The sequence below is a fragment of the Carlito syrichta genome, unplaced genomic scaffold, assembly GCF_000164805.1.
Source record: "Carlito syrichta isolate Samal-C Ts95f unplaced genomic scaffold, Tarsius_syrichta-2.0.1 Scaffold309326, whole genome shotgun sequence".
In the NCBI taxonomy this organism is placed as follows: Eukaryota; Metazoa; Chordata; class Mammalia; order Primates; family Tarsiidae; genus Carlito; species Carlito syrichta.
Window position 1 is genome coordinate 505,248 of NW_007253422.1, and position 12,300 is coordinate 517,547.

General features: G+C 42.8%; 1 protein-coding gene across 1 annotated transcript in view; it reads left to right on the forward strand.

The window, feature by feature from the left end:
- The window catches only part of CCDC30 (coiled-coil domain containing 30), a gene marked incomplete at its 3' end in the record, with an annotated part of 169,763 nt that extends 157,750 nt beyond the window's left edge, over positions 1–12,013 (forward strand). Inside the window, exons 11-13 of the mRNA XM_021717144.1 lie at positions 2,784–2,925; positions 10,045–10,181; positions 11,899–12,013. Of these exons, the coding sequence (XP_021572819.1) occupies positions 2,784–2,925; positions 10,045–10,181; positions 11,899–12,013 (394 nt within the window). The remainder of the gene's footprint in view (positions 1–2,783; positions 2,926–10,044; positions 10,182–11,898) is intronic.
- Positions 12,014–12,300: the final 287 nt, after the last annotated feature.

Here is a 12,300-nt window from a genome sequence, read left to right on the forward strand (position 1 = left end):
CCCAGCAGGTCGAGGCTGCAGTGGCCGGGAGTGGCCACTGCATTCCAGTCTGGGTGATAGAGTGAGACTCCAACTCAAATAATAATAATAATAATAATAATAATTATCTGGTCCAAAATGCCAATTGTGCAGAGGTTGAGAAGTCCTGATTTAGAGTGATTTGGTGGCCAGTCATCACATTTGTAGTCCCAACACTTTGGGAGGCTGAGGCAGGAGAATTGCTTGAGCCCAAGAGTTCGAGACCAGCCTAGATAACACAGCAAGACCTTATCTCTACAAAAATTTAAAAAATTAGCCCAGTGAAGTAGTGGGCACCTATAGTTCCAGCTACTCGGGCGACTGAGGAGAGAGGATTGCCTGAGACCAAGAGGTCGAGGCTATGGTAAGCAATGGTCATGCCACTGCAATCCAGCCTGGGCAGCAAAGTGAAGCCCCCAACTCAAAAATAAAATAAAAAAGAGTGATTTGATGTTATCAGACCTAGTGGGTTCAAAGTGAAGTTTCTCTTTAATTTTAAAGTAAAATATACTTATTTGGAATGTTTTAGATGTTCGCCTAATGATTGTATGGAGGCTTTAATCTATTTTCTTGTTTACCTTTATTAACTGTTATAGTAATTTGAAATGATCACTTGTTTTTTTAAACAACTTTATTGATATATGACTCACATACTCTACAATGTACCATTTAATTTAATTTAATTTAATTTAATTTATTTGTTTGTTTGAGTTAGAGTCTCACTCTCCTGCCCAGGCTGGAGCGCAGTGGCACGCTGACGGCCACCACATCCTTGACCTGCTTGGCTCAGGTGATCCTTCCGCCTCAGCCTTCCAAATAGCTGGAACTACAGGCATACAACACTGTGCCCAGCTAATTTTTTGATTTATTGTAGAGATGAGGTTTTGCCAAGTTTCCCAGGCTGATCTCAAACCTGTGAGCTCTGGCAGTCCTCTCACCTCGGCCTCCCAAAGTGCTGGGATTATAGGCATGAGCCACCGCACCGTCTTATTTTATTTTATATTTTACTTTTGAGTTGGGGTCTCACTCTGTCATCCAGGCTGGAATGCAGTGGCACAAGCATGGCTCGATGCAGTCTCGACCTCCTGGTCTCCGGCTATCCTTCTGCCACAGCCTCCCAAGTAGCTGGAACTACAGTTGTGTACCATACCTGGCTAATTTTTTTGTTTTTTGTAGAGACAAAGTTTTACTATGTTGCCTAGGCTGGTCCAATTTACCCATCTAAAGCGTACAGTTCAATGGCTTTTTGTTGTCCATCCATCACTACAATCAACTTTAGAACATTTTATCATCCCCAAAGAAACTCCATACCCTTTAACTGTCACCCTATCCCCAGTTTCCCTTCCCAACCCAGTCCTAGACAATCACTAATCTACTTTCTTTCTCTATTTGCCTATTATGGATATTTCATATAAATGGAATCATATAATATATGATCTTTTGTGACTTTGTTTCTTTTACTTTGAATAATGCTTTCAAGTCTCATCTATGTAGTAACATGTATCAGTACTTCCTTTTTATCACTGAATGATAACACATTGTATGGATAGACCATATTTGTTTATCTAGTCATGAGTTGAGGAAAATTTGGGTTGTTTCTACCTTTTGGCTGTTATGAATAATTCTGGTATGAACATTTGTATATAAGTTTTTGTGTGGCCATATGTTTTCATTTCTGTTGAATAGATACCTAGGAGTAGAGTTGCTGGGTCATATGGCAACTCTGAGGAATGGCCAGGCTGTTTCCCAAAGACTACCATTTTATAGTCTTGCCTGCAGTGTATAATGGTTCTGATTTCTCCACATCCTTGTCATCACTTATTATTATCTGTCTTTTTAAATTTTAGCCATTCTAGTGGGTGTGAAGTGGTATCTCATTGTGCTTTGACTTTGCATTTCCTTAATAGCGAATGATGTCAAACATCTTTTCATGTGCCTATTGGCAGTAACTTAGATTTATATCAGAATCAGAGTCTTGAGCAGGGACCTATATAGAACTGGCATTTAGAAGTTCAGACTCAATGCAAGGACTGAGAACAGGCCCAGTAATCTGGAAATTAGATAAGATTGAAGGGGCATATCACTGTCCAAAAGTATAGCTAAGAACTAGTACATTTTAAATTAATGACTGAATTAGTGGAGAAGGATTCAGAATTTAGATGTCCGGGGTCAGAAATCAAGGAGAACCGGACATGGTAGCTCACACCTGTAATCCCAGCACTTTGGAAGGCTGAGGCAGGAGTATCACTCGAGGCCAGAAGTTTGAGACCAGCCTGGGTGACATAGCGAGACCTCAGCTCTACAAAAGAATTTTTTTTAATTTGCTGGGCATGATGACATGTACCTGTAGCTCCAGCAACTCAGGAGGCTGATACTGGAGGATTGCTTGAGCCCAAGAGTTCAAGGCTACAGCGGGCTATGACTGCATCGCTATATTCCAGCCTGGGTGACAGAGCACGACCCTGTCTCAAAAAAAAAAAAAAAGTCTAAGAGTTTTCTAAGTTAAACTCAGATGCTAAAGCCATATCACAACCACCAGTTCAGATACTTGAGTTCACGGGAGTGATTAAAGCTGGTGTTATATAGGGGGTTTTCCTTGGTCCATTCCCTGGCATAGGAACAAGAAGATGTATACACATCTGGTGCCAGGCCCCTGACCCCTGACTTAAGCAAGAAGAGGAAACCCAAGAAAGGTGTGTACTGAGGAGGCAAAATAAGTTTTTAACTGTGTTCAGGTGTGACTATACTCATATTTACTTTTATAGAAAATATAATGAGAAATGCTACCACCACAAAGTCAAGCTTCAAAAAGTTAAGGATCATTTGATTCATAAAGTACAACTGCGAGATGAGAGAATTGACCAACTTGAAAGTGAAACTGGAAAACTGCAACATCAACTAGAACAGGTGAGAAAAAAAAAAAAAAAGGTGAAGAGCTCACTGCTGATGCCAGTGGTCAGCCATTTAGAGAAAGCCCACTCATCTTAAAAATTATTTGTGCCCCCTTCATAGCCCCTGTTTTCATTTCTTGTCTTTGTACCATCTTTCAATGTAATTATTTAAGCCCTGCCAGGAAGTATCTAAGACTCATAGTATTGCTAAACTGAATTGGACACTGAAAATAGTCTATACTACCAACATATGATCAATGTGCTGCCTTCAAATGAAAATACCTTTTATTTTCTTTTTTCCTTTCTTTTTTTTTTTTCACTCTTGTCACCCAGACTAGAGTGCAGTGGCATGATCATGGCTCACCACACCGTCAACCTCCTGGGCTCAGTTGATCCTTTCGCCTCAGCCTCCCAAGTAGCTGGAACCACTACACTTGGTTAATTTTTTTTTAATTTTCTTGTAGAGATGAAGTCTCACTATACTGCCCAGGCTGTTCTTGAATGCCTGGGCCCAAGCAGTCCTCCCATCTTGGCTTCCCAAAGTGCTGGGACTACAGGCGTGAGCTCCCACAGCTGACCGAAAATGCCTTTTCTTAAACACTCCTCAGCAGCAATTTCAAACCACTCTTAAGTAACTCATTTCTGCTTTATGTAGCCCCCATTTTGCCTCAAACTTCAGTGTCAGTTTCAAATAGCAGTGAAAACAGGTGATCCAAACTCCTTTATCTATCCTCGTCTTAAAGCATTTTTCTAAATATCCATTATTTCTTTCATTTTTGTTTTTCCAGTTGGAGACTCACTCCATCAGCCAGGCTGGAGTGCAATGGCACACTCCCGGCCACCCCAGTGTTGACCTGCTGGGCTCAGGCGAGCCTTCAACCTCAGCCTTCCAAGTAGCCGGAACTGTGCACCACCACACCTGGCTAATTTTTTGATTTATTGTAGCGACAAGGTCTCACCAAGTTGCCCAGGCTGGTCTCGAACACCTGGGCTCAGGCCGTCCTCTCGCCTCAGCCTCCCAAAGTGCCAGGATTACAGGCCTGAGCCACCATGCCCGACCCATTATTTCTTTATTCGTCTTATTACCCCTTGCAACTTACAGGTGTATAGGTGAGAAATAAATGGGTCAGATGAATGGAATCAAATGCAGACTGGTCTTGGGATTATTAAACTACATAAATTCAAAATGTAGAGCAATTCACTAGGCCAAATCTTGGATCTCCAACCAATTTCAGAATTTTGAGAACTCTGTCTTCACTCCTAAAATACTCATTTCAACATACAAGAAATCTGTATTTTATTTATTTTTTTAATCTACCATCACTATGTGCCAAGAATACCAAAACCATTTATGTAAAATCTCAGTCATTCCATTGACTATCTGGGACTCCAGGTCAAAAATTCCTAGACTATATACAATAAAACATTTGAAGATTATACCAGATGGCTCACCAATATTGTATTCTTGGTTTTTAAAAATCTTCTTTCTGGGAACGGTGGCTCATGCCTATAATCCCAACACTTTGGGAGGATTGCTTGAGCTCAGGAGTTCCAGACAACCCTGGGCAACATGATGAGACCTCATCTTAACAATAACAACAACAACAAAATTAGCTGGCTGTGGTGGTACATGCTTGTAGTCCTAGCTACTTTGGAGGCTGAGGTGGGAGGATTGTTTGAGCCCAGGAGTTTGAGTTTGTGGTGAGCTATCATCATGCCACTGCACTCTAGTCTGAGTGACAACAATGAGACTCCAACTAAGAAACAAAATCCTCTTGAGCCAGGTGTGGTGATACCTGTAGTCATAGCTGCTCAGTAGCCTGAGGTGGGAGGATGTTTGAGGCCAGGAGTTTGAGGCTGTAGTACACTATGGCCGTGCTTGTATATAGCCACTACACTCCAGCCTGGGCAAAATAGTGAGTCTTTGTCTCTAAAAAATATTTTTAAATCCTTTTGATACTCTAAATTGTAGTGAGAGAGAAAAAATAAATTGGATTTTTGCAGTGTCCTTCTATTTTGTCATTATGTTGTCAAACTTCTAAAGACTCAGATCCAGCTTGGATTCAGAGCTAAGAAAGAACTATGGGAAGTGTACAGAAGAAAGTAGCAATCCTGGTTTGTGGGCCTACCTGACATATAAACCTACTTCTGTGTTACCAGTTCTTTCTCGTGCTGCCTGCCTTCTTCTAGGCTGCAAAAACAGCTTTCTGCTTTCAGCAGGCATGCTTACTTTCTTCCTGACTGTACTGAATTGAATAGTGTCCCCCAAATTCATGTCCACCTGGAACCTCAGAATGCGGCCTTATGTGGAAATAGGGTCTTTGCAGATGTAATTAGTTAAGATGCAGTCATTCTGGATTGGACTGAATTCTCAATCCAATATGACTAGTGTCCTCATAGGAAGGGGGAAGACACATAGACAAAGATAAGGGAGGAATGCCAAGTGATGATGAAGGCGGAGATCGGGATGGTGCAGCTACAAGCCAAGGAACACCAAGAATTGCTGGCAACTCTAGGAGAATGGCATGGAACAGAATCTCCCTCTGAGCCCCCCAGAAGTAACTAACCCTGACAACTTCATGATTTCAGACTTCTAGCTCCCAGGACTGTGAGAAAATATATTTCTGTTGTTTTTAGGTACTTTGTTACGGCACTTTGTTATGGTAGCCCTAGGAAACTAATTCACCTACCCAAAGAACCACAGATCTCCATGAAATATGCTGGAGATCCCCAAAAAGCAGAGGCTAAGAAAGTAATTGGACCCTTTGCTCACAGCCATGGAAGGGTACTGTGGGCTTTGTCCTTAAACAGACTTGAATTCAAATCCTAACCCTGCTACTTAATAGTTTATGACCTCAGACAAGTCTCTGTGTGTCATTTTCCTCATCTGTAAAACAAGGAAAATAATCTGTGCCTTACATACATGAGACTTTTGTGAGGATTAAAATGCAAAATTCCTGAAGTGGTACCTGGCACATATACATTTTTCATAGATGCCGTTTTTTTTTTTGAGTTGAAGTCTCACTCTGTCACCCAGACTGGAGTGCAGTAGCACACTCACGGCCACCCCAGCATCGACCAGTTGGATTCTGGAGATCCTTCCACCTCAGCCTTCCAAGTAGCCAGAACTACAGGCGCACACTACCATGCCCGGCTAATTTTATTTTTATTTATTGTAGAGATGAGGTCTCGCCAAGTTGCCCAAGCTGGTCTGAAACCCTCGCCACTGAACCCAGACCACAGCAGACATTTTTGACAGAGCTAGAAATTCTTAGCCTAGAGTAGACTGATTTGAGAGTTTTTAGTGCCATAGTGGTACAAACCTGGGACCCGAGGACTAGAACCTTGAGCATAAAAAAGCTGGGATTGCTTCCTGAGTCTCCAAAAAAGTAATGCCACTTCTTTTGGCTTTATTTCTTTAGCTTTTTCTTTTCATGGTGAGCCAGCTGAGTCTTCTGTTATGACTATCCAAACGAGACATTTCCAAACATTTTATCCTATTATCACAGCAGGTGTCCTAATTATTTTATTATTTTAAAAAATATGATATTTTGCCAGGCGCTGTGACTTTCTCTTGTAATCCCAACACTTTGGGAGGCAGAGGTGAGAGGATTGTCTGAGCCCAGGGATTCAGCCAGCTTGGGCAAGTTGGCAGACCTCGTCTCTACAATAAACCAAAAAATTAGTCAGGCATGGTAGCACATGCCTGTGATTCTAGCTACTTGGAAGGCTGAGATGGAAGGATCACCTGAGCCCACCAGGTCTAGGCTGTGGTGGCTGTGAGCATTCCACTGCACTCCAGCCTGGGTGACAGAGCGAGAGTCCTACCAAAAAAAAAAAAGGTATTTCCGAAAGACAGGGTGTCAGTAGGCTTTCCCATTCAATACCCTTTTAAATCTAATTATGGCCAGGCATAGTGGCTCAATCCTGTAATCCCAGCACTTTGGGAGGCCAAGGAGAAAGGATTGCCTGAGCCCAGGGGGTCAAGACTAGCCTGGGCAACTGGGCAAGACCTCATTTCTACAATAAATCAAAAAATTAGCCGGATGTGGTAGTGCATGCCTGTAGTTCCGGCTACTTGGAAGGATGAGGCGGAAGGATCACCTGAACCCAGCAGGTCGAGGCTGCGGTGGCCATGAGTGTGCCACTGCACTCCAGCGGGGGTGACAGTGAAGACTCCAACTCAAAAAAAAACAAAAAAACAACCGGGCTCGGTGGCTCAGCCTGTAATCCCGTGCATTGGGAGGCTGAGGTGAGTGAATTGCCTGAGCCTGCGGGTTCAAGACCCGCCTGGGCAACTTTGTGAGACCTCATCTCTACAATACATAAAAAAATTAGCCGGGGCGTGGTAGTGCGTGCCTGTAGTTCCGGCTACTTGGAAGGCTGAGGCGGAAGGATCACTGGAGCCCAGCAGGTTGAGGCTGTGGTGGCCGGGAGCGGCCACTGCACTCCAGTCTGGATGACTGAGTGAGACTCCAACTCAAAAAATAAATAAATAAATAAAAATTAAAAATCAAATTATAATTGAATAGGATATCATCTGTAGGAGGCTGCTTCTATTCTCATTCCTTACTAATATATTGTTAATTAAATATCTTTACATAATACCAGATGAGACTATCATTAGACATTGCAGGGTCTTGGAGAAGAACTTTAAAATCTGGAGTGATTTATTTCTGAATATAATCTATTATTAATTAATTAATTCATTCATTCATTCAGGGATTGGGCCTTGCTATGTCACCCAGCCTGGAGTGCAGTGGTGCAATCATAGCTCAGTATAGCCTTGAACTACTGGGCTCAAGTGATCCTCCCACTTCAGCATTCTGAGTAGATAGAGGTACAGACCACCATGCCTGGCTAACTTAAAAAAAATTTTTTGTAGAGATGGGGTCTCAATGTGTTGCCCAAGGTGGTCTCAAACTCCTAGGTTCGAGTGATCTTCCCACTGTGGCCTCCTGAAGTGCTGGGATTATAGGTGTGAGCTGCTGTGCCTGGCCTCAGGACATAATCTAATCTCCATCCTACACTTCTTTAATAATAGATGGACAGTCTTTTCTGAGTTATCTAAATTCATTTTTTTTGTTTTGTTTTTTGATTTTTAGTTAGAGTCTCACTCTGCCGAGTGCAATGGCATGGTCACAGCCACCGCAGCCTCTACCTGCAGGACTCAGGCGATTCTTCCACTTCAGCCTTCCAAGTAGCTGGAACTATAGATATGTGCCACCATGCCTGGCTAATTTATATATTTATTATAGAGACGGGGTCTTGCCAAGTTGCCCAGGCTGGTCTGGAACGCCTCAGCTCAAGCAATTCTCTCACCTCAACCTCCCAACATGCTAGAATTACAGGAATGAGCCACTGTACCCAGCTTAAATTAGTATTTTATTTAAAAGAAACATGTAGACTGGGTGCGGTGGTGCATGCCTGTGATCCTAACACATTGGGAGGCTGAGATGGGAGGATCACTTGAGGCCAGAAGGTTGAGATTACAGTGAGCTATGATAACATCACTGTACTTCAGGCTGGGTGACAAAGCAAAGTCTTGTCTCTAATAATAATAATAATTACACAGCCGGGCTCAGTGCTCAGCCTGTAATCCTGTGCCTTTGGGATGCTGAGGTGAGTGGATTGCCTGAGCCTGCGGGTTTGAGACCCGCCAGGGCAACTTTGTGAGACCTCATCTCTACAATAAATCAAAAAATCAGCTGGGCGTGGTAGCGCATGCCTGTAATTCCGGCTACTTGGAAGGCTGAGGCGGAAGGATCGCCGGAACCCAGCAGGTCGAGGCTGCGGTGGCTGGAAGCGGCCACTGCACTCCAGTCTGGGTGACAGAGTGAGGCTCCAACTCAAAAAAAAATAATAATAATAATAATAATTACAAATTTAAAAAAAGACATGTAAACTGACCTCACTTAGCCCTGTAATTCACCTAACCGCTAGAGGTTGTTATTCTCCCATACTCATTCCTGCCATTGACAGATGAGGAAAAAGCACAAAAAGGTGAAGACATTTGCCTGTTATCATCGACAGAACATTAGTGAAATGAGACTGGCAGGCCAGGTATGGTGGCTCACACTTGTAATACCAGGACTTTGGGAGGCACAGGCGAGAGGATTGTCTGAGCCCAGGGGTTTAAGACCAGCCTGGGCAACTTGGTGAAACCTCATCTCTAAATAAATTTTAAAAAACTAGCTGGGTGTGGTGGCACACACCTCTAGTTCCAGCTACTTGAAAGGCTGGAGCAGAAGGATCACCTGAGCCCAGAAGATCAAGGCTGTGGTAGCTACTACTTTTAATACAAGAATGTTTGTGTGTGTGTATGTTTTATATATATACAAAATACACTCTTTTATCACTTTTAGCTGTTACTTCAGTAGCTCACAGCTTTGAGGGGAAATCACTGGTAGAAAATGAAACATAAGGCCAGGCACAGTAGCTCATGCCTATAATCCCAGTACTTTGGTAGGCCAAGTGAGAGGATCGCCTGAGTCTGGGGATTCAAGACCAGCCTGGGCAACTTGGTGATACCTCATCTCTCCAATAAATAATAAAAAATTAGCTGGGCGTGGTGGTGTGTACCTGTTGTTCCAGCTACTTGGAAGGCTGAGGCAGAAGAATCACCTGAACCCAGCAGGTCGAGGCTGCGGTGGCCGCAAGCAGTGTGCCACCGCTCTCCAAGCTGGGTGACAGAGTGAGATTCCAATTCAAAAATAAATAAATAAATAAATAAATAAATAACTGCAAAGCAGGTGGAAATGTATTCAATGGGAAAACTTTCAATATGGAGTTCCAGAGAATTCAGTTGTATTTGTTGGCGGTTTGATATTTATGGGTATCAAAAAGCATTGGGATCTTATTGGAAGTTGGCTGCTCAGATATTTTAAAATGTTAATGCAAAGAAATGATTAAATATCCAAACAAAATACATGCCATAAAAGAACCAAAATAAATAGAACTATCGAGCTATAATGAATGAATGGCAATGTCAGCAAACAGGTAGAAACAGACTAGAGAGCAGGAGAGAAAAAGTAAACAAGGTAAATTTGCTGTTAGAGTTTAGAAACAAGCTGATGCTCTTAAATTTATAGTTCTTTCTTCTGCTGTGTTAATTAGGGGGCTTTCTAATTCTTAGGCGAAGGCATTAAACAACCTGATCACTGTGCATAATGACAACCTGCATCTGGAAAAAAGGAAACTTTTGGAGCTACTCACAAAGAAAGAGGAATTGGTCCGCAGCAACAAATGGATGATGTCTTCAAGCCAGCAAAAGTAGGTGCAGCCCTAGCCTGAGAGCCAAAGAACTCCACTAAGAGGATGTTTCTCCCTCAACAAAGAGATGGTTCCAGAAACTGTCCTTTTGAGTTTGTGGCCTATCCTGTAACTCTTGCTCTGCTGTCTGCTATTTTCAGCAGATTGTACAAGTGGCAGAATTCGTGAAATTAAAGGGAAAAATATCATGGAGGAGGTTGGTTGGCTATTTAGACAGGCTCTTTCATGGCAGCATTGCCTCACGAAGGAACTGGCTGTGTATGTTCTGGCCTGTCACTTTTTGTGACACTCATTTTTATCATGTGATACCTATGGAATCAAGGTAGACCAAGAGAGAATCAAAGTCATAGGAGTGACTTAAATTCATGAAATCCACAAGATATCAATGTATGAATATTTATTTATTTATTTATTTATTATTATTATTTTTTGAGTTGGAGTCTCACTCTGTTGCCCAGACTGGAGTGCAGTGGCATGCTCCTGGTCACTGCTGCCTCAACCTGCTGGGCTCCAGCAAGCCTTCCGCCTCAGCCTTCCAAGTAGCCGGAACTACAGGTGCACGCTATCATACCCAGCTAATTTTTTATTTATTGTAGAGACGAGATCTTGCCAAGTTGCCCAGGCGGGTCTCGAACCCGCGGGCTCCTCAGGCAATCCACTCGCCTCAGCCTCCCAAAGTGCTGGGATTATAGGCTGAGTCACCGAGCCCGGCATGAATATTTATTGATTGATTTATTTTTGAATTGGCGTCTCACTCTGTGGCCCAGGCTGGAGTGCAGTAGCATGCTCATGGTCGCCACAGCCTCGACCTGCTGGGCTCAGGTGATTCTTCCACCTCAGCCTTCCAAGTAGTGGAACCACAGGCATGTGCCACCACACCCGGCAAATTTTTTGATTTATTGTAGAGATGAGGTCTCACCAACTTGCTTCGGCTGGTCTTGAACCTGTGGTCTCAGGCAATCCTCTCACCTCGGCCCCCCAAAGTGCTGGAATAATAGGCATGAGCCACTGCGCCCAGCCAATGTATGAATGCTTAATGAGAAATATTATAAGCAGAGAAGAATTTAGATGTCAACCAGCCTAAGAATTCTCTTCTTCATAGAAAACTTTAATTACAATCAAAATTTTCTTACAGCAAGAATCAGAGCAAAGAGAGTGAGTTGATTTTAACAGATAATGTCACCAATAATAACTAGAATGGTTAACATTTGTTTGAAAACTTACTGTATGCTAGGTACTGTTCTAAGCTAGCTAGCACACGCTCTCTCTTTCTCTATTTAATCCTGACACACATCCCAGGAGGGAGACACTATTATTAACCTTATTTTATGGATAGGAAGCCAAGGTCTAGAGAATTTAGGGAACTTACTCAGCTTGGTCAGTGGTAGAGCAACATGTGGACCTCAGCAGCCTGGCCCTAGACCATAGCACCGTAGCCTGGAGAGAGATCTGCTAAGCAGACTATGGTGCTGTGTGGCCTAGGGCTAGAATTGTGTGTTTAATACTCTTGCATATGCATTTAATAGCAGGTACAGCCCAGAAGCTTATTAATTTTTACTTGGTCTTGGAATATGGTGGGAATTATTCTGCCAAACTTGCTTCTAAAATCTGGACAGCAGTCTAAGACCTGGAGATAGTGGGAAGTGGGACATGATTTGGGGTTTTTAGTAATGATATAGAAATTTCTAGTCATGCCACTGATTTATGCCATGCTTAGAGTACATTCCCTGGATAAAGAAAATAAGCAACTACAGAAAAATAATCACCGTCTCCAGCAGCAGATTGGCCTCTTAGAACGAATTATAAGGAGGATCCAGAATTACAGAGGAGAGGTAAGAGGTATGCTTCCTATTGGGCCCTTCATCTGAAGTTTGGGTTGCTAAGTTTGCTGTGCTCTCTCCTCCCTTCATCTTTGCATAGCCCTGCTCTTAGACCCTGAGACTGCTCTCAACCAGCTTTGCTCTTAATTGGGTCAGATTTTATTAAACTATCTCCTCCTGTGTGATCCCAAAGCACTTTGTGTTTGCCACTTAGCTCCTTAACACACTTTACTGTTGTTGCCTTCTTTTTTTTTTGAGTCAGAGTCTCACTCCATCACCTGGGCTAGAGTGCAGTGGCA